The sequence below is a fragment of the Buteo buteo genome, chromosome 24 (assembly GCF_964188355.1).
Source record: "Buteo buteo chromosome 24, bButBut1.hap1.1, whole genome shotgun sequence".
Lineage (NCBI taxonomy): Eukaryota > Metazoa > Chordata > Aves > Accipitriformes > Accipitridae > Buteo > Buteo buteo.
This window is the reverse complement of record NC_134194.1, coordinates 19,581,132-19,604,390: the sequence shown is the minus strand read 5'-3', so window position 1 is coordinate 19,604,390 and position 23,259 is coordinate 19,581,132. Positions and strand designations below refer to the sequence as shown.

Below are 23,259 nucleotides of genomic sequence, written 5' to 3'. Positions count from 1 at the left end.
GGTATTTTGCCTCAAAACAGTGGGACTGTTACCATTTCTTTTTGGAAGCAGTCCAACAGGTCCATTAAAAAGAAATGCATGTTTGATTCCTTTTCTTTAAAGGGACAGAATGTTCTCTCCAATATCTGAAATATTTGTGCTTGTCCCTCTGTTTTAAACACACTTCTTCCTGAGACAGAAGGCTTTAAAACTAAGCGTAGTATTGTAGAAGCAATTAAAGATATCCATGCAGTAGGCCTGTTGCCATTTTGCGCTGTGAGATGGCCTGAATTACCCAGTCTGTAGATCTGATGTAAAAATGTCCAGTTTTCCCTCTGTTAATCAGCACCAGTGCTTCCCAGTATTGTTGTTACTTCTGGCTGAAGTTGGAGTCTCCTTTCAAATTTAATAGCAGTTTGGATTTTGTTTTCAGCAGTTTCTCATAATATTTTTTTTTTTCTTATTATGTGTGCGTTGCAGGCTGAAGGCTGATGTGACAGCTCAATTTGGTGTTAGTTGCATATATTCCAAGTATTTTGCAAGTATTTTTGCTTGTGCTCCAGTGCTTGGCCATGCTGGTGGTCTCCACTAGACCACACTCCAGTATCCCAGTGAATTTCTTGTAGTGGAGCGCCCAAAACTGGGGCTGGTGCTCTGGATGTGGTCTCATGAGAGCTAGGTACGGCTCTGGCTGCAGTCTCTTACGGTTACAGCAGCTTGTTGCTAGGTCTAGACACCAGTAGGATAAGTAAATGTAAAATGCAGGGATTGGGTTTTTTCAAAGCATGATTTATTATCTGAAGGAAAGTGTTATGATAAGCACTTTTTTCAGTCATCCTTTGTGTATCTAAGTGCTTTCAGTTTTATGACTTTAATTATTAACTAAGCCTGTTCTTTCTTAGGGGCAAGAAGAGAGACCTTCTCTGTGTTGGGTCAATTCATAGTGTTTATTTTTAAGTAGAAGAGAGTGGTTACTTACTAGATTCCTTTAAACTTCAGCCAGTGAGCCAGTATGGAGCTATGAACTGGAGCTCTACCTCTTTAGTTTCCTTAGCTGAGGAGCAGAACTGTGTTCCCAGATGTCAGAAGACTAGTAAATGGAGTAAATATCTGTCAGTTTTGGTTCCTGATTTTCCCCAGGCACAACGTACATCGGTCACTTGTAGCTGACTATGGCTTCTGCTGAACGGGTCCGGCTGTATTCTGTCTGGTCTGTGGTAAGCATGCAGCAAACGGCGACTGCGGGCTGGAGGCGAGAGGCAGGCTGTGAAACCGCTTTGCAGCTTGGGGTCATCTGCAGTGGCCTCTCCAGGGTGGGGTTGTTTGAGTGCTGCCAACCGCTAACCTTTCTGCTTGTGGGTAAAGGGTTTTGCTAGTATAAACAGCTTAATATATACGAGTGCTTTTTTTGGACTTTGTTTTCAGCAGTTTTTAGAGAGCACTGAGGATCATACACTTCATCCCCAAGCTGCAAGCTTGCTTGAACAGAAGAGTGACTCCTTTCAGGAGCCTGGTTCTCTTTCTAAACAGCTTTTCAAGTTATTTCACCTGTGGCTGTTAGTTGGTGGGCAGTTCTCTCACCTTTGCTTTTTCTTCAGAAGTTGCTGGTATTCAAAAGTTAGTAATTTACTTAATCAATAATCTTTACGGTAGAGATTAGGAGGAAATGGTGATATGACTCCCTCTTAAGATATTTCACTAAGCTGCTGTCTGCTGCAGAAGGGACTTCCAAACATAGAAAAAGTAATGTGAACTTAGAGATCTGGTCCTTACTCCTTTGGGTGACTTGCTAGCCTGCCTTTTGCTAGTGTTTCTCTTTTGTACCATTTAGAGATCACAATATATTGTGTCTGAGACTGGGAAGGATATGTCCCTAAGGAGGCAAGTACATTTCTTCATGACGAATTCATGTATCAACACAAGATACTAGACCTTGCCTCAGTAAATCCAGAGCTGTTGCTTATAACTCATAAATTCATGTTCCTCAGTAAAGCTAACACAATCACACTAAGCTTAATATATTTCACAAGTAGCGGGCAGGAGCTGTTATTCCTGATACCTCTTATGATGCATCTGCAAAAGACTACGTCTTTGAGTGGAGGAATGTTGTTAGCCACACCTTCATGTTTGTGCTTTCTCAACCTCCTTTGGAAAAGAGGATTTTTTTGCTGTCTGATCCTGTTATGGTGCAAAGAAATTTGCTAGGTAATGTGTCTTGCTCTCTGCCTGCCTTCTAATAGTGCCATGCTTATGCTGGCAGGGAGTGAAATCTTTCTTAGGAGAGGAGAAGGAAATACAAGGCTGTCTATTCCAGGTATATTTGATATAGTCCTCTTCCTTGCAGGTGTTTGGTCTATTTCCCATGGAAGAATTTTCAAGGAAACAGAAAAATATAATGAAATATTTCTCACTAAGGTTGAAACTAGATTTTTGCAGTGTCTTCACACAGACTTCTTATCAGAAATGTCACCAGCAGGAGGATTGGATCCCTTCCTTGTGGAGAATTAAGCAGCAGTCTTGATACCAGTGTTAGTAATGATATTGCTGATATCTATGATTCCACTCTTAAGAGTCATCATCACAAGGACATTTCAGTGTGAAAAGTTCCTGGGGTGCTTAGCAGGCAGGCCATTTCTGGGTTTCCCTGGTTTCCTTTATTTGCATCCAATGAGCTGTTCTGTAGGTCTTCAAGGCTGTGGCATATGAGAATCTTCACATACATAGTTTGGTTTTTGTGATCCTTTGAAATGGTGGTAGAATTCAAATAAATCAAAGGAGGCGTTGGTGTCAAGGATAGGACAGCTATCAAACCCAACAGCAGGATTGAGCAAATTTTACCAATACCCATCTGTCAAGTATGGGAGAAGTGGTACAGCAGAGAAAGAAGGAACTATCACCAAAACCTTTTACTACTTTGCATAATATTTGTATTGTAAAATAGTCATGTTTGCAAAGCCCCACTACAGAAAGGCATTACTTTGTGGCACAGGAGGGTCTCCCAGTGCTTTGGACAAGTGGATTTTACAGATACTTCAGAAGTTTGAGTTGACTTTGTTGCCGTAGAGAAATAATATAGGTCATCTTCATCCCAACCTTTTCACTTTGTAAGTATTGTATTCTGTTCATTGCACTGGTGTTTTTAGAAACTCTCAGCTGTTGAAGCTGAACTCTTTGCTTTTTAATTCTTACATGCTTTTTGCATTCCTCAAGTTCACACACAATTTTTGATGCAATTATTAAGCCAGGCTTTAGAAATGATCCAAACTACACTTCTAACCTGGTTTTTTTTTTGCATCTATTCTACTTTTTTATATTATTTTAGAATAAATGAACTCATAGAATGGTTTGGGTTGGAAGGGACCTTAAAGATCATCTAGTTCCAACCCCCCTGCCACAGGCAGGAACACCTTCCACTAGACCAGGTTGCTCAAAGCCCCATCCAACCTGGCCTTGAACACTGTCAGGGATGGGGCAACCACAACCTCTCTGGGCAACCTATTCCAGTGCCTCACCACCCTCACAGTAAAGAATTTTTTCCTAGTATCTAATCTAAATCTACCCTCTTTCAGTTTAAAACTGTTACCCCTCGTCCTACCACTATACTCCCTGATAGAGTCCCTCCCCATCTTTCCTGTAGGCCCTCCTCTAGGTACTGGCAGGCTGCTATAATGTCTCCCCAGTGCCTTCTCTTTTCCAGGCTGAACAACCCCAACTCTCTCAGCCCGTCTTCATAGGAGACGTGCTCCAGCCCTCTGATCATCTTCGGGGCCCTCCTCTGGACTTGCTTCAGCAGGTCCATGTCCTTCTTATGCTGGAGCCCCCAGAGCTGAACGCAGTACTGCAGGTGGGGTCTCACAAGAGCGGAGTAGAGGGGTAGAATCACCTCCCTCGACCTGCTGGTTACGCTTCTTTTGATGCAGCCCAGGACACAGTTGGCTTTCTGGGCTGCGAATGCACATTGATGGGTCCTGTTGAGCTTCTTGTCAACCAACACCCCCAAGTCCTTCTCAGGGCTGCTCTCAATCCACTCGTCACCCAGCCTGTATTTGTGCTTGGAGTTGCCCCAACCCATGTGCAGGACCTTGCACTTGGCCTTGTTGAACTTCATGAGGTTCACATGGGCCCACCTCTCAAGCCTGTCAAGGTCCCTCTGGATGTCATCCCTTCCCTTCAGCCTGTCGATTGCCACACAGCTTGGTGTTGCCAGCACACTTGCTGAGGGTGCACTCAGTCCCACTGCCTTTGTCACCGACAAAGGTGTTTAACAGTGCTGGTCCCAATACTAACCCCTGAGGAATGCCACTCGTCACTGGTCTCCACTTGGACATCGAGCCATTGACCACAACTCTTTGAGTGCGACCATCCAGCCGGTTCCTTATCCACTGAGCGGTCCATCTGTCAAATCCATGTCTCTCCAATTTAGAGACAAGATAATTTAGAGCAATTTAGAGACAACTGCTAAATATTTACTATAAAGTGTATGAATGCAAACTTCTTTTGGCGTGTCTGTGGACACTTCAGCTGGTTTTCCTTATGTGTTGTAACTGATAAATGTTGAACATCATTGTACTAAATGGATTAGGGCTATTAAGAGTTTAAATTTGATAGGAAAAAAAGATATAAATGATATTTTAAAAAAATTACTAATGAATGAAAGTGGACTTCAAAGTTCTCTGAGTTATTCAGTAGGTAATAATTAAATGCCCTACTTGAAAAATCACTTAAACAAGGATCAAGTGAAGATATCTTTGAAGTTGTATATATGATTGCAGAATTTGAATGCACACTTGAACTTTGAAAATCATAGTTCTCTTGTCTGATTTTGAAGATACTTGAACTAGAGAATTTATTCAAGGCATATAACACTGAAAAAATATTTACCGTAATGTTACAGGAATCCACATACAGTTCTGTGTACTTAAGCTCAGGTTGTTAAAGCAAATGTAATCTGAAAGTCTCAGGTTTATATGTAAGTATGTGTTTTGGGAAAAACGATAAGAATTAGGCCAAATGCCTGAGTTCAGTACCTGAATAGTGAAAATGCAGGATGCCTGCTGCTACGTGATTGTCATCACTCTACTGTAGAGACTTTTATATTGTCCTGCAGTATCTATTAAATTCTTCTTGAGCCCTGCTAACTTCAAAGCTATCCTTCAGTGCAGTTTGTCGGAAGCAAAAGCCCTTACAGATTCCCTATCAGGCCACGGAAGCCATAGCTGGAACTTTGTGTAATGCTATCCTTTTGTTCAGAAATAAGAGAAACATACAGCAGTTTTCCTATTGAAGTGACATCAAACCCAGCTGTCTTCAGGAAGTAAGGAGATGGTTGCTGGCACGCTGCAGTGGTCACAGCTTTGGTTTCAAGGCTTCGTTGCACAATATGTTGGTTTCAGCTGTCCCCTGCCTTTTTGATCTGCTGCCCCATGCAACAGCTTGCCACCTTTCATTTACGCCACTATAAGATGGTGTGCTGCAATGTAAAGTAAGTCATGATGTGATACAGATTAAAAATTATCTTCCAAAAAGAGCAACCTGAGACACTGGGCAACTGTTCATCCCATTCTCAAATCCTTTTCTGTAGAGTCTTATAATGATGTGCTTTTTAAATCAACTGTATTTTGAAGTCGTAGGGGGAGAAATGGTGCTGGCCTTATAGGTCAGGCGCATTTAGACATCCATTATATAAATCATGTGAAATCTAAATTATGCAATTGCACATTCCTTTTAATACTGAGATAAAATCAGCACTCAAATCCAGAGTGTCTGGCTAACCCCGGGCAAGGCTGAGTGGATATTTGAAAAAATGATTTGGGTATTTTTTTTACATCTTGTGTTACTGAAGGCATCTTTCCTTAGCTGAAGTTAGTCTGCAGCCTTTTTTGAGATAAGGTTTTCTCCAGGTTTTTGGTTGCTTGGGTATCAGCAATTACAAAAACACACTGAAATTGGGTATAAAGAAAAGACTGTGTTTCAGACACAATTAGGATTTCCTGAATAGTTATGAGGGATTGATAGTTTCATGAGTTGCCAAATCTGGAATATGTTGCCATGCATCTTTGGAGGAAAAAAAACCCTGGACTTAAAACAGCACAGGATTTTTTCTTGGAGTAGCTGACCAGTTTTAGGCTTTAGTTTTATTGAATATTTCATTGTGGTGGCTACTTTTTCTACATTTCTTTTGTGTGCAAATACCTTCTATTTTGCAAAAGACAAATAATTGAGGGTTACTGCAATTTTATTATTTCAGACTCCTCAGTGTTTTTGAGTAACCTTTTTATAACTTTTACAGAAAAAGTTTGTATGGAAACCTCTTCAAAATCTGGTTAAAGTTTTGTTGATCCTTGGGGAGGAGCAAAAAACCAAAGAATGAGAATAAATTCTGATGTAGTTCTGGTGGCCAGGGAAACCAATAAGGGATGTACAGGAAGAAGTGCCAGAATCTAGTTTTAGAAGAATTAAGAGAAAATAGATAGGCATGCTTGGAAGAAAGTATTGAATGTTTAATTGAAGCTCATAGCTTCTTTTGGTTCTTCAGTCCTAGTGTATTAGTATTTAATGCCAGTGAATTTGTGGCTGTGGACTTGTAGTTGTTTGGAGTGGCTTATTTTTAAATTGTTCTTCAGTTACGTGTGCTTTGATATGTGGTATTTATGTTTGCTGCTCCGCCACTTTTCTGAGGCTGGAAGTGCATGTCTGCCGCTTCTCTTCCTTCTGTTCCTTTTTATTGTTTTGCTCAAGGGTTAAAGGGCTACAGATCTTTTCTAGATCTTCAGGGAAGAAAAAGGTAATAAGCCCCAGTGTGTGTGTGAAACAGTAGTGGATATGAGAAAAAAATTGATAAGGTTTTGAAAAAATGGCTTAATGATCTGGATCTTTAACTGGCTGCAGTGTCTGTATTTCTGATGCCCATTATTGTCCTGTGCTTCATACAGCTTTTTAGACACCTTCATGTTGAGGGTTGTGCCTGTCTTCTGGCCAGCACATTGAGGTAACTAAATTTGGACAGAGCTGGTTTCACACGGAACCAGCAGCAATGATTTGAACCTAAATTCCCTCTGGGAATCTAGGAATAACCATTGAAGTATTTTAACTTTGCACCAGGCAGCCAAGTTGCAAATGTAGTTAATCTTAACATAGGCTAATTTATTTTTGATGAATCTGAAGTGATCTAATTACTAGCTTAGCCTGAAATTTGCTTCTAAGATGTTACTTATCCTACCTTTAACCTGAAATACCGTTAAGGGGCTTATTAATTGTGTAGGGAAGAGTGGTGCGTTTCCTGCCTTGTTTACTCATTAATATAATGCAGAGAAAAATGTACAACTTGCAGCTTTTGTACACAGCGTTGTACAGCGTGAAGTGTGATTTGAATTTGGCCTTGCACATGACTCGGTGTCCACACAGTGCAAACGCTTTTGGAACGATACTCTGTTTGAACTACTTGGCTTGTAGGAGGTGCATGTGAGCTGGTTCAGGGCACTGAAATGTGAGCGCTAATGTGGAAGTAGTGTGTTGTAGGGATGCATCAGTTAGCTCTAAAATGTCTTGGCTGCTTATGGAGTCCTTGAAGTCAGCTGCTGTTTGTGTGCTTAAATTCCTCGGTTAAAGTGGTTCTGATGGATGTACTAATTTGAGCAGTCAGCAGTGAAATGCAACTTTCTAAGTAGTTTGTTTTCCTCTTGCAAGTCCTATAAATGAATAGATGAGTTACTCTGAAGAAGTTTCTTTGCATCTGCTCTGGAAGGAAGAAAAGTTACTATAATCTTGAGCCAGTATTTTCTTCTCAAGTTTTCATTTGTGATGGGTTTTTTAATACGGGAAATAAAAGCTGAAGAGGCTCTTTACTAGGTATTGAGACAATGTTTCTATTATTACCCACCCCCCCCCCCCCCCAAAAAAAAAAAAAGCAAAGGAAAAAAGCTTGACATATCTAATCCTCCTTAACTGCCTGACAAAATATAGTTATGTAGGGTAGCTTTTGGTATACTTGTAGATGCAAATGGTCTGAACAAATATGTAGCACGGGACAAGCATCCACAATGCAGTGGATCTGAAAATGTGTTGCATTTAATTCAATAGTTTCAGCAAGTTCACTGTAGAGGTAACATGATTTGAAGTTTCCCTTGAGTCTTAAATGTACAGAGGAAAACGTGTTTTATTTCATGATGGATTAAGATTAGAAGTGCAAATAGGTTCTACTAAATAGGTTTATTTGGAAAATTAATTAAATGAACCATTAGCAATATTGTTAGTGCAAAAACAATAACAGTAATTGTAGCTGAGAACGTGAGGTAACTTCCCTTAATTAAAAAAAAGAAAAATAAAAAAGAAAACCAGTACCTTGCTCCTAGTGTCTGTGTACCTTTCTACAGCCAGTTTGTCATAGCCATGTTTCTGATGTAAACATTTTACTATTAAAAATATTATTTGTAGGTGGAAAGGATTTCTCTTTTTGTACTCTAGAGTTACGAAAGTTAATTCAGAAATGTTTTAGGACAGTGATTGCAACCATTTGCAGTGATATCAATGATAAGCCTGATGACTGCTTTAATATACTATTTAAGTATTGAGATTTTTCTGCTCTGGGCAAGAACATGGATTTCTAATGTACTGCACACATACAGTATCTGCCAAGAAAGGCCGAGTGACCGTATAGTTAAAGGCATGAACTGAGACAGCTGAAAAACAAGCAACACTTGTAAGCTGAAGGTATAATTAAACCTCCTATGAGGCTGGGAAAGGGCTGCAGAGTCCAACTGTTTAGAAAATAGAGCCAGTTTTCATCTGAAGTAAAACATGATCAGTAAGCTTCAGGTGGAGCATTGCATTAAGGCTTGTTGGCAGCACCTTACTGCTGGATGCTCTTTCACAATGTAAGATGATCCTATTATTCTTATTATTCTTATTATTATTTCTTCAAATTTTTTTCAACTACTAGCTTGAGCTGAGCAAGTAGGCACTGTGGCAAATGTTACAGCAAGGCTTAATGTAACCCCCAAACCTTGCCTAGCTGAATTTAAAACTGCATTTGCTTTTTTTTAGTAAGCTGATTCTGCATAAAACTGGTACTTTCTGTTTTGAGGGGCAGGTTTAGAGAAAGTGATTAAAAATATGTGTATATATTTGGGACTCAACATATTTATATTCAGCAAAATAGTTTGCATGATGTGCAAGTTTTGCAAGGCTTCATGGTTCAGTACTCAGAATGGTGCAGGGATGAGTCATCAAATTGCTACAATTACACAATTCAGTACTCATTGTCCTTGTAAATACAACATATTAATATAGGATGGATACAGGCAGTTTTTGATTAATGACTCTTTACTCCAGACACTCAGAAAATTAAATGAGAGTTGGGGTGTCTTTGAAACAGTTGCGCAAGGAGTATGTTAAGACATGATCCCGCAGTACCTGTTGAGGTAAGCCTGCCCCTAAGAAGAAATAAGCTATTACGTATTTACCAAAAAAAAAAAAAAAAAAAAGCATGGAGAACTTGAATTGGCTGACAGATCAAAAGCATTCTCCCCGTCTCCCCATTTTATTTTAGAAACTATACCTGCTGCAGAAAACACTGGATATCTCTTGGGATTGCAATAATTGTATTTTTTTCTAGTGACATCTACTTGCTGACTGGAAATAGAGGCATGCTGGAAAACAGCTGTTAATTTGGATGAAAGTAGCACTTTGTTGTTGTTTCTTATTACATCCTAAATTGTCTCCTAGTTTAATCAGTGATTTTTTTTTTTATACTAACCTTTATGAGAATCTGTATTACACTGTTTCTGAAGTTCGAAAAGCTAGCAGAGTGATTTTGCAGTTACGGTACTTCATTGGCAGTTGTGCTTTGCAGGTTGGGGTGTGAATTAACAAATTAACTGCTCCGCTGGGTAGTTTCAGAATGCAGTTTGTGCATACAACTGCCTATTAAAAGGATGTGCCATTACCAACAGCTCTGTGGTGGAGTCAGAGCCTTTGCTTAGTGTTTCATGGAATTGGATCGGAATAGTAATTCTGAACTGCTGATCATTTTTGTGTATAATTTAATTTTAAAAACAAGTTTTGTAGTTTAGTCCTCTGGGTACAGCCCACACTGATCTGACTTCGGAGATTAACTTCATGTTAAGTCAGACATATTGAATGTTAAGAGATATGCAGTTACATACTTAGAGATCAGCAAATTAATTTTGTAATGAGGTTAAGGTGAAGACTGATACTTTAGAAACAAAGTTAAAATAGTGGTACTAATTGCCAGTCATCAAAGCATTAGAGATTAAACAAGATAACCTGTTTACTACCTGCTTATATTCGTTTGAACCTGCAAAAATAACTGTTCTGGAACATTTAGGTGAAGAGTGACTTGAGATTTTCTTTCTCTGATCAGAGACAGGAGCAGGCGACTGTTGGTTTGGGGGGGATTTACTGCTCTGGACAAAACTTCCTAAAAAATAGGCCCTTGAGAGGCATCAAACCGGGTATGTAAAAGGATTAGGTATCTTTTAAAAACTTCACATCTACAACTTGTGGTCAAGCTACAGTGTTTGTTTTTCACAACTTGAAACACAAACTGGCTAACTGTCTGCTGGTACTGAATTTACCCTATCTTCCTGTAAACCTTTTGGTGGTTAGTCAGAGACCAAATAAAAATGGCGCCTTATTTTCAGTATGAGGATTTTTTTTCTAATTTTGCCTTCAGCTGTTGGATCTTGGTAGACTCTCTTAGTATTTCAAGTATATTTTTGTTTGAACTTCCAACAATAACTGCACTAAAATAAAACATGGCAACTGGGAGAAGAGCTAGCTAGGTAAGAAATGAAACGTATTGAGCTTAATTTGTGCAGATCCCTAGTGCTGACATAAATTGTTTAATTTAAGCTGAAACAAGCAGTTACTAATACAGATGTCAAATACAGACATGTCCATGGTCAGCAGTGTTAACTTTCAAGTCGGAATCATAGAATATCTCAAGTTGGAAGGGATCCATAAGGATCATGGAGTGCAACTCCCTGTTCCTCACAAGAGTACCTAAAACTAAATCAAGTTTAACTTGATGTACCTTAGAGCTTTGTTTTCAAAGTGCTTTATAGTGACTGTGGACAGTGGATTGAGCTTATCTACCATCAAATATTTTCAGAAACTCCTTATTTGGAAAACCATTTGGCTGTGGGCTCTATTTTCTGCTTTTCTCAAGGTTTGGTTGGTTGGGGTTTTCTGCATGACTTGATTATCTCACTAAATTAAAAAAAAAAAGTGTATTTTATCTTGTTACATAAAACTGTCCATATCTTTTCATGCTTACTCCTTTGATACAGGAATCTTTTATGTCGGTCCTCCATATATAGCGTATGGCTCTGCTTCTGAAGAAATTTTTTGAAGTGATGAATCTTTGCAGAGGTTAGGATAAGCACGCTCTGTCAGTGACCACCTATTTCTGATCTGGCATTTGGAAGCACTGTAGTATTTTTGCATTTATTTGCAGACTGGTATATATAGATTTTGAGGGGTGCAATAAGTAAGGGATTTGGTCCTTGCTGTGAGAAGAGTTGATTCACATCTTGTGCAGTTTGAGTTAGTGGTTCTCCAACTTCGTTTAGCATTTGTGCTACAGTATATTTTTATTAAGAGTCTCAGTAGTTATAAGAAGAAGATCCCCTCCTATCCCTGATCAAGTGTCAAGATGTTGTTAATAAACAGTGTTTAACAGATTCCTGGATTAGAAAATGGTGACCATTACATCCTAACCAGAGGCTTGCATTCATTTTGAAATGCTTTAAACCATTTGGGGTTTTCTGGCTATATTAAAAGCAGGAAGCCATGAGGGACACATGCTCATCGCTTTTAGATGGTAAAGATGGTTACCCAGCTTTCTTCCTTACTGATGTGGTCCAGTTGTCACATAGGATGGTGGATTCCTCTCCTCCTCTGGGTAAATGTGTAATTAATACCTTCAGCAATCCTTGTGCTGGTAGAGCTGGTTTCAGAAGGCAACTTGAGTATACAGAGCTTGAGCTTTATCTGCTGTATTTGACTTCAAGATATCCAAGTATGTATTAGTTATTTTTTTATTGTTTCTTCAACTTCTCTAAAGTCAGATGTAGACATGATTTGTTAAAGGAGGTCGGAGCCTGTTTAGCTGAACTGTTTTGATTAGGTTTGCTTATTTTGTAATTTTATCTTTTCCAGTGAGTGGGAATTTTGTCAAAAAATTAGATTTTTAAAGTCTTAGCTTGGTCTTTAACTCAGATCAGAATTACTGGTGTAGTCTCAAGGGTAGTGGGAAATACAATTTGTTTTCTGTCACTTTCCCCTTCATTATAGCCAAAAATATAATAATTGAAGACTGCTATTCTTTTTTTTTTCTTTTTTTTTTTCAAGGTAACACAGGTATTGTCTAGTTTTGTCCATCCATCCTTTGTATCCTGTGGATCCATTCTTTGGTAGGGAAAAGCTTCTCATGAAAGAAACTTAGCGATGTTGTCTGCCTTGCTAGGTACTACTGCTGCTACTTGTGTGTCTTGTCCCAGTTCCCAGGATGACTGCTATCACTTCTATAATTGCTGTCTCGATACTGGAACTAAAACTGGGTTAAAGAACAAAGCTGCACCATGCTGTTTCTCTTCAGAGTCAATTAAGTGACTAAAGGCATTCCCAAGTCCTGAAGCATGGTGCAAACCGAAGCATTACCTGCCTATAGCTAACAGAAATCTGGTTAGCCTGTACCAGTTTGATTTTGATAGAATTCTGCAAGAAAAGATGCAGCTTTTTTTCATATATATCATGAGTGAGATGAGCCTTGCAGGCTGAGTGCCATTCATCTTCAGGAAGACTTTGGTGCTTTTGCACTTAATGTGATAGAACCATACATATGTGGAACTGTTATGCTTGAGATGCCAGTTTTAGTTGCTACCAGGTATCTAAGGATCTTAATTGAAACTGATTTATGAAGTTTTATAATACCTATAAAATTTTTGCCTTTAGGGATCATTCATGGTTGTTTTTATTTTGGAAGCTTTTCATAATCTGCAAAGGAAATGAGCTTTATCTAATTATGCTTGTCAGTACCTCTTTCTCCCCAAGTAACTTTTGAACCTGTTTGCCATGTTCATCTACATCTCATAGAAATCCTGAAGACTTGCGGTATTGTGAAGCAGAAAGACTAAAGTAAGCTTGAAGTTACTGCAGAACTAGGCAAGGAATACGGGATGCAAATCTCCAGGAAACAAGCTTTTAAAATTCTACAGCTTGTAGAGCAATTTGTAAATTTTATTGCCGCTGCTGGTTTTAGTGTTAGTGAAAATAAAGACAGAGGCTTTTCTCAGTGTAACTTTATTCGGGTGGGTTATAACAACTATAAGGCAATGGAAAACAGCTATGCTTAGACCCATTGTTATCACTGCGCTGTTGCTGCCATTCCCAGTAGGGGATGGAGAGCGCTTATTCCAGGCTGACTAATTAAGGAATGACAGCTGGTTGGAAATAATCATTCTACTTTTGTAAGAGCTGTGAGCAACTTAACAAGAATTTCTGGAAAAAATGAACTTATAAACAGGATTAATTGACAATATTTAGAAGCTATGCTTCCACTGTGAGAAGCTGCTAGGCTCTTGTGGTTGTGGGGATAAAAAAATCAAGCCTGTTCTTTCACAGTCTGCAAGTCTGCAGGTCAGTCGTATTGCAGGGGCTCATGGCCTTGCCAGAGTAACTGGAATTGAGAGTTTATTGTTTGCACCAGTTTTTGATGCTGTTCAGCAGCAGAGCTGCAGGGAAATGGAGTGAAGTCCATGATAATGCCGCTTTAAAACTACTTGGGAAACCTGTGGAGGTGGCCGGCATGGTAGCTTTATGTAGAGGGTGGGTGGGGTGAACAACAAGGTACAGGTTGAGAGAAGGGAACAGCATGAGGAAGGGAAGAGTTGAACTTGTAGATGCCTATCTGTCTTCTTGCACAAGAGCTGGAGGCCTTCCTGAGCAAGGGCTAGTGACAACAGCTGTTAGGAATTTTGAAATTCTTCTTTTGCTAAGTGCTGTGGATGTACAGGACAGATTAGAGTTTTCTAATTGCTTCTTCCAGACAACAGGACAGGATCCACCCAGTTATCTTTTAGTCTTCAGTTAGTAGGCTTAAGTGCTTTAGAGACACATTAGAGTCTGAGTTAGGATGTATGTGATCTGCGGAATGACCCCAAAAATCAAGTGTTTTAGACTGAAGTAGAGTGAATTTATTAGGAAGAGAAGATATAATAGGGGAAACAAGCTATACATTTGGGAGCAGAAAGGGAAAGAATGAAGGATTAAAACCCTCAAGCTCTAAAATATAGTAGAGAAAACATGAAGTGAGTTTAGGATGGGAAAAGAGAGAAAACGCAGTAAATGCTGTAGCAACAGATACCATTAAATTAACACACCTGCCTGCTTCCCAGTTAAATACATAAAATACAGTGCTAAATTTCCAGCCTAAAAATCAATCCATGTAGTCTACCCTTCCATTCATGGCCCAGATTTTGAGAGGACATGGAAATATCTCTCAGCAGCAGTACTGCCTGTGCCAGGTCACCCATTTGTGGATCTAAGACACTGTCCTCTTAGCTCAGACTGTGCTCTGATGCTCTTCAGACGGAGGGACAAGTGGAGAGGGGCAGGAGGAACGCAGTCCTCCTGCTTCTCCCTTGTATCAGTGCACATGCCAAGGATGTAGCATCTCCCTAAAGCCTGCTACCCAGGTTTTTTTTACCTAGGCAGCAAGAGAGGCACAGTAGAATTGAGTAGGTGCACACCAAAGACAAAAACTTGCTCTCCGATCAACAGCCTAGTAGTGTGGAAGTCGGATTGGTTTGGTAAAGTTTGTGTTCTTGCACACTTCGCATTGCAGGGCTGTTCTGCTATGGCTTTATTACATGTTCCTAGGATGAAAAGATGTAACATTTAGGAGACACTTCTTAGCCTACATCCCAAAGAAAGTTAGCAATGATCTCTGAGAAGTTTCCCAGTAAAGGAGCAGAAGAAAGCAATGGCAAAGTCTTGCTGTGACCTACCGAAGGAAAGCTAGGTTGGGGCTAAGTTGATATAACGTGGGATTTCTGCTGAATATGCTGACCCAAGGCATTTGATTTCTCAGTGAGAGTTCCTGTTCCTTGCTCTTAGCTCATAGGATCGATGCATATATTTAGCCTTCAACTGCAAAAGGGATGAGATATTCCTTACTCATTTAAGGACATACTAATTGAAAACATTATTACAACATATAATCACTGTAATGTGTATTTCTACACATTCAAATTTAAAATAAAAAAAAGCAAACACCCTCCCCCCACCCCCCCCTGCATAATTCCCTGGAGTCATGTTTACTTTCCAGAATAGTTTAACTGGTGTGGGCCAGTTGGGTACCAGTAAGTCTACGGCTGATTTGTGCTCCCTCTTGTGGCACTGTGCGGTGGGAGAGCATGGTTTGTCAATCGTTCGCATGACAGTGATAGTGCTGATTATGAACAGTGTGTAGTTATGAATAACTGGAATGCCTCTCAAGAGACTATAATTTTGAAAATTTGGAAAGTGTAGTTTATTTCTCCAGTGTTACTGTTTTGTGTATGTCCAGAAACACTAAAATATATGTATCTGTGGAGTAATGCAAAACCTTTACTGCCTTTGTCCATTTTTGGATTCCCCATTAGCCATCTCCTGGGCTTGTGTTTGTCATTGTCATGTGCATCATAACTAGATAGACTTGAGTTTGACCCTCACCTAGTGGACATAGTTTTTATAATGTAATCTTTCGTCCATATGATGCATGTTTTTTTCATACCTAACTGCAACGTAGAAAAGGGTTCAAGGTAAACTTTCGACAAAGCAGTATAGTCAGGCAGTGGAGGAAGGCTTGCCTAGAGGGGTGATACTGTTAATTTTTCAAGTTTTCTGGTTTTGGTGGATGTCGTGGTTTAACCCCAGCCAGCAACTAAGCATCACGCAGCTGCTCACTCACTCCTCCCCCCCCCTGCAGAGGGATGGGGGAGAGAATCAGGAGAAAAAAAAAAAAGTAGAACTGCATTGAGATAAGAACAGTTTAATGGGACAGAAAGGAAGAAAATAAAAATGATAATAAAATGACAAGAATGACAAGAATTATAATAAAAGGATTGGAGTATACAAGTGATGCACAATGCAATTGCTCACCACTCGCTGACCGATGCCCAGTTAGTTCACAAGCAGCGATCCCCCCCCCCAGGCCCACTCCCCCCAGTTTATATACTGGACATGACACCACATGGTATGGAATACCCCTTTGTCCAGTTTGGGTCAGCTGTCCTGGCCGTGTCCCCTCCCAACTCCTTGTGCCCCTCCAGCCTTCTTGCTGGCTGAGCATGAGAAGCTGAAAAATCCTTGACTTGGTACAAACACTACTTAGCAGCAACTGAAAACATCAGCGTGTTATCATCATTCTTCTCATACTGAACCCAGAACACAGCACTGTACCAGCTACTAGGAAGACAATTAACTCTATCCCAGCCGAAACCAGAACGGGTGTGGTACATGCCTTATGCAAGAAAGAGGAGGAGATGAAGCAGTGAATGCTTTTGAGGTGGAATTGTGTTTTGAGTGAGGGTGGATGTAGTTGTTAAGGGGTTAATCCATAGTCTGTGATGACAAGAATAAAGGAATTGTGTGACTTATTCCATCATGTGTTTTACTTGAGTGTGTTGTTCCTCTTCGTGCTGAGACAGCTGATAGAGGGGAGGAAGGCTGAAATAGAGACAGTGTTTTAAGACATTCAGTTTTGCCTGATAGCCCTCTGCCAGGTCTCTGGTGTCTCCTGGGCATGAATGGTGAGGAGGACAGGGTTGGTGGGAAGCTAAATGAGCAGTAATTGCCTAGGTGTGGGGTACCAATGAGTAGGTAGAAATGGATGGTAATTATGGTAGGGACAGCAAAAGGGAGCAGATAATTAAAAAACAAAAAGGGAAGAAATGAGTGAAAGACTTTGAAACACTGAGGTAAGCTCCAAAAGAAACATTTGCAGCTGAATGTTTATAGAAATTCTTACATCTCTCATTCTTGAACAAAAGGGAAGAAAACAGTAGGGAGGAGCGGTTACGATGTGGGGAGAGCACTGTAATTAAGTCAGGGTGAAGAAAGATGGTGACAGTGAATTACAGAGGTGTTCTGCAGAGAACAGTCCCTCCTCCTGGTGGTAAGCTAGAGCTGGGGGGAAAAAAGAAAATCATATTCTGTTGCATGTAAGTAGTGTATAGTGATTTTTTTTTTCCTCTTTTTCCCCAACTTAGATGTATGCAATTTAACTTTGGCAGAAAGTGCTAGTTGATTACTTTGACAGGTTTAATTACTTTGGCTTGAGTAGGATGAAAGTGAATTTATTTCCCAGTGAGAAAAGCGTTGAAAGGCTGCATGAAAACCTGTCAAAGGAAATTGAAGAGGGGTTGGGGAGTTATCTTTACAGTAAATGGAATTGATAAACATGTCAGTTAAAAGGGGAATTTATTTATAATACCCAGGTTTTGTGGCCAGAAATCTTTGATAATTCTGTTCACTGGGAAAATGAATTTTATCTGTTAAATTGATTTACTTCTTCATAATGCTTGTAGAGCAAGGAACTGCCATAGAATAAAAAATTGAAGTAATAATTCTTTTTTTTCCTAGAACACATCAGTAATGGAGGATCAGAATGAAGATGAGTCTCCAAAGAAAAATACCCTGTGGCAGGTAGGACTAACATTTGTGTACAAAGAGCTGGCATGATTTTATATGTTCTTGCTTTTGAGAAGCCAAATCTTGCATCTTTGCATCCTTGTATGTAGTTGACTGTATCATCCTAAAATTAGCTCAGCCTTCAAATGAAGGGTGACGCCAATGAATAATACTTGAGAAATTACTAGATCTTCTCAGATTTTGTAGTTTGTGCTGACCTTGAAAGGAAAATTCTGTGCCAAAGGATACTTGGGAATACAGTTCAGTCTTTCTGAGCACGTGACTGTCATTTAAAAGGAAAAATTCAATACTTTCACATGGCAAGGAGTTGCAACCAATTTGCTTTGAAGAAGTTTGGGAATATTTCAGAGAGCTGACAGTTGTTCCTCAGCAGCCCTCTTGGTCTCCTGAAGGGCTCAGAAGAGCCTGGCATTAATCTTTGGTTCTGTTTACTAATTAGCAGTAAGTTCTGCGGTGTTCGTTGTGTAGCATCCTTATTTGTAGCTAAAGCTCCCAGGATTTTAATGATGTTTTTATGTGGATGTCCCAAACATTGACACGAGCTGTTTTTCAAAAGCAGAACAAGCCCTTGACATCGTGTAATTCTCAGTTTTCATTTATGGACAAGCATTTCAACACTGACATGAGGGTCTTGAATTTTTGTGTTAATTAGAGTATCAATACCCAACTTTTGTATGTCTCTTAAATGTGTATTATTTCAACTGCTGGAACCTGTGTAAATCATTTGTGGAGGCAGACTGCGATATGCAGCAGAAACCACTGGTTTAATCTGGCAAGTTTGTTCTAAAAAGAACTAAGTTCCTTGCTGTTTAAATGGTAAGAGTTGTAAGGGAATTCAAGTCTTTCAGTGTAAGAAGTGACTTGTAATTATGTGCAAAGTCCTTTCATTGATCTTTATCCATGAAAGATGAAATATATATGACATAAATCATAGCTTTAAGAATGTGTTTTAAAATTTAGTTTTCTTCATTATTTCTTTTCATCTTCTCATGTTCTTCCTTGAGAGTGTTCTTAGAAAGCTGTTCCTATTGTTTATATTTAAATACTGATATTCCTTTTCTAAAAACAGATAAGTAATGGAACTTCATCTGTGATTGTCTCAAGAAAAAGACCATCAGAAGGAAACTACGAAAAGGAAAAAGACTTGTGTATTAAATATTTTGACCAGTGGTCTGAATCAGATCAAGTTGAATTTGTGGAACACCTTATTTCACGAATGTGTCACTATCAGCATGGACATATTAACTCTTACTTGAAGCCCATGTTACAACGGGACTTCATCACTGCGTTACCAGGTAAACTAATATCTATTTTACAAGAGGTGCATTTATAAACACTTTTTTTTTTTGTTTAGTACTTCAGGTATATGCAAACTTTTCGGAACATCCTCCAGATTTAGATGGTCTCTTATAAATAAAGTGATGTTTCCTAGTCAAAAGAAGGGCAGGAGGGCAGCTGTGAAGTCATTCACTTCTGTGATTAATTGAATTGGCCACTGGATGCCAGTGTTGTTCCATGTAAAAGTAGTTTGAGTAGCATATCCTGAAGAATAGTTTGTGTTAAAATTGGAACGGAGTTGTTGCAAAAGTTGTATCTCTGCAAGCTCTGGTCTAAATTCCTTTTTCATATGAACCCCATAGGTATAGAAAAGACTATAGAGGTGTTTTCATTTGTGAAGTCTTCATTACATTTTAGTTTTGTTCTGAGTTTCCTAAATCTTAAATAAAAAGCTGCCTGCTTAGATGAGTGAATCTGCTTTGTCTGGTCTTGTTACTGACTCAACAGCAAAAGCACTTGTGGATTTTTATTGCATAGTCCAGCCATGATTCCTTCCTTCAGTTGCTCAGAACCTCTTCTGTCACCGATCAGTGCAAACCTGTATCAATAGTTGGAATATGAAATCTGTTCTTACACTTGCTATATGCCTTTCTTTGAAAAAATATGGAGCACTAATAACTAGGTATGTAGAATCTCTAGCTTTCAATCTCTTGGGAATTTGCATATATTTTCCCACTAATTTCTGGAAGGAATTGTATCTGTGAATTTTTTGCTGCTGGGGAGAATGATTAATTTGATTCCTCGAAAGGCAAATGTGTGGACATCTAGAGTGGGAAATAAGCATGAAATAAGTGGTCAAAATGTCCTCTTTGCCACTGGCAGGATAATAGCACAGATTCACACCTGCAGTGAGTCTGTGGATGTTATCCCAAGAATGCCAAGACACAACAGTGAACACTGAGGGCGGATGAGGAGGTGATGCAAATCGTGAAAAGAATTGGAAACTGGTAATTTCTTGAGCACAGGGACCACTGAAGTAAAGCTCCTTTAAAGGTTGATAGTATTACAAGCACTGAAGGTTTTTTAGCCATTGGTGTGCTTAGGTGGTCTTGTGTGTATGGGCTTTGCTGGTATCTGGGACAGAATACTGCTTGGATGTTAGGGGGTTTCTGTTCTCTGTAGTGCTGTATTTTCACAAAACCTGGAGGAATTCAACTTTTGGAGGAGATGGGGGGATTTTGGCTCATCTGTCAAGCATGGTTGAAATGAACTTCTTAGTAGTTGGAGGGGAATGAAGAACATAGGGTAGGACACAGGAGTGATATGGAATTTCATATGTGCTCTATTTTCTTAAAAAACAGGCTTAAAATGTAAAAGAGGGCTATGAAAGGAAGGGAGCGTCCTTTCCCCCCACATCTCAGTTTCACAGAAGTTACTTTATAGAAGACTTGGCTTGTCTGGTGACACACATAAAAATGTGCTCCTCATTTTGAGTGGAGAGCTGTCTCCTTTAGGTAGTATGGATGTTTCTTCCAGCTTGTTTTCAAAATATTAAATGTTGACTTCTCTAGGGAGTGTCTGGGATTAACTAAAAAATAAAGTGAAATAGACAGTCATGGTGATCATGTGCAAGTATGAGTTTCAATTATAGTTTTATTTTGTTTGCTTTTCTACCTCAGGGCTGATATGGAGTTAGACAGTTCTTTCATATTATGTATTTATTCCTAAGAAATTTTTGGGAGCTGCATAAGCTGACACTTACTTACACCACATTTGTATATATAAATATATATTTACGTTTACAACTTTTGTTGTTTTTTAAAGATGTAAATACTGGGAACTGTTCCCATACTCAGCCTTTCTTGAAGGTAATGTGATATGTGAAGAACAGCTGTATAAATTTACCCAAGAGCTTAACCTGAGCTGATTGAAATCAATCCTGTGTTGGGCTAACATCCCATTAAAAGATAACAATAAAGTACTACCTTTTAAAAGATAGTTTCACTTGTCTTAAAGAAGTAAAATTCCTTTGTTTTAAAGGGCAATTGGTTTTGCTTTTGTTACTGTCCCTGCTGATTATACACCTATGAGAATGCAGGAAAAAATGAAAAAGTTTGTGGTATCTGGCTTCCCTTCACTTTAGTGGAAAAAAGTCATAATTCTGGTGTGCTTTTCTGTAACTGGTGGCAGAATGTTTAAGTCTGCAGGGTCTGTTCTTACAAGTTGGGCTGTGGTTGGGCTCTTTCCTTTACTGCTAATCACCATCATGGAGTATGGCTAATACCGTATCAGCTATTGCAAGTTCCATTGATCAGAGTGGCTCAGAAGCCTATACTCATTGGTTTTTGACATCTGCCAATGGTGTTTCCTCTGGCATGTCAAAAACAACTCTAAAAAGACAGTGCTGTATAATGGACAGCATAATTGCAAGAATAACTTATGTCACCTCTGTGCTTTTGATTCTCTTAATTATCTTTTAAGATGTTAATATTGCTCGTGTGGTCTCATCCAAATTGTGCCCTTTCCTTAAACGACTTACAACTTTGACCCTTGAGCACTACCATGTCACCCTTGATTAGGAGAGAAAGTCCCTTTCATATCTGTTTTGTGTGTTAAAACTCTAACAGAACCATACGCTGTGTCAGGCAAGTAAAACCCTGCCAGGCTTCTTTTGAAATTTGTTTCTAAAATAATAAAAGCCTGCACAGTTGCATGATCTAAGTGACTGTTTCATATCTAATGTTAGTCAGTTTTATGGAGTTGACATCCCGCATTTGGGTTTCATTTTCATACAAAATGATATTTACACATTGAACTTTGAAATCCCTGTGGATTTTAATTGTTTTAATTTATTATTGAAATTCAACCAAACCTTCATCTGCTATCTATAATCAACAACAGCTGTAATTTTTTACCATTTTCTATAAAACTGCAAAAGCTCTTGTAGAGGTGTAAGGGTTGGGAGTAATGTTTTTCTTTGAAAAGTGTACCAATAAATGCTAGATGCATTTTGCTAAAGAAATTGATAGGGTTTAGTACCTATTTCAGAGACTGTTTATAAACCTAAATACTCACTGTCTTCTAAGGTAAAATAGGTATATGCAGCTATTTCAGGCCTTAGTGTCTCTTAAACTTTGTCCTGCATGTTGTCTGAAATAATTATAGTGGGCCTATGTAAGTATCTGTGCTTTGGACCTGTTCCTACTATGTTAATTAGGGTAAATATTTTACTTGACGTCTTTTTTAATGTGAACAATTTATATCTGTGCACTTTAGCAAGCAGTAAAAATCTTAAGAATAGTCTTGGTGACAAAGCAAAGCATTTGTGTGTTCGTGCTCAGTATGCAGCTTTCAAGGCTCAGTGTATGCATAGAAGATTGTCATATTTTAACATCAGAAAACACTTGAGTTTCTGACTTTTTAAAAATTTGTTTTAAACTGTGACCACTGTTATAGAGAATTGTGAAAACTGGGCATCTTAATAAAGGGCTTCTGCCTAGTAATTCACAGTTGATCCTTAAAACTCATTGAAATACTGGCTTCATAATGAACAGGCTGTATGTGTTAAAAGTGTACAGTCCCAGACTGATATGCATACTTGTGTATGTTATCACTGTTGTGGAGATGTGGTAGCTGACTGCAGTTAGCTTTTATTGAAAACCTTGGTTTAGTTCAATTAAACATTAATGAGCATTTGGTACTAGGATTACACCACAAGCAAGAGTCTGAAAAAGCCTTGGATTAGTGAAGTGAATAAAAACAAGCTGAGCACTTGTCACTTGTTTTTTTTTGTCTCTCCAAACGCTTGGTGTGATAGTTCCATAAAACATCCTTCTGCAGATAGCAGTCAAGCCTAATCTTCTTGAGAACATTCCTAACCTGTAGAAAACAAAAGTCATCTTAGGAAGAAAGATTTTCCTTGTACTTTATTTGGAGAGTTACTCTCCTTAGGAACTGTGTTCTAGCTCTGTATCTAAATGCTTGGTATGTATGTTAGAGTGAAATGATTTTTTTCAAAACTGGATTTTTAGAAGGACCTGGGTCTTAGCCTGATACTTGTGAGTTCTGCGCATGCCACAGAAAGGCACCAAACACATTGTAATACCCAGTCCCATGTGCACTCTGGAGCATAGTCTCTGTCGCACCGTTCCCCGAAGGGGAGGAGAGGCTTTGGTTTGGGATGCTACGCCCAGCTCTCCCGTGGCGCAGTGAGTTTTGTACCTCTGGCTGAGGAAATGGCACTAACAACTCCTGGTGCCTCGGCAGCGGTTTGCCAGCTCTTCGCCT

At 39.2% G+C, this 23,259-nt stretch overlaps 1 protein-coding gene across 5 annotated transcripts in view; it reads left to right on the top strand.

The window, feature by feature from the left end:
- The window catches only part of FBXW11 (F-box and WD repeat domain containing 11), a 77,990-nt gene that overhangs the window by 22,835 nt on the left and 31,896 nt on the right, over positions 1-23,259 (top strand). For all 5 annotated transcript variants that reach the window (XM_075057125.1, XM_075057122.1, XM_075057126.1 and 2 more), the window contains 2 exons: positions 17,626-17,688; positions 18,764-18,989. In XM_075057125.1, the coding sequence (XP_074913226.1) occupies positions 17,626-17,688; positions 18,764-18,989 (289 nt within the window). The remainder of the gene's footprint in view (positions 1-17,625; positions 17,689-18,763; positions 18,990-23,259) is intronic.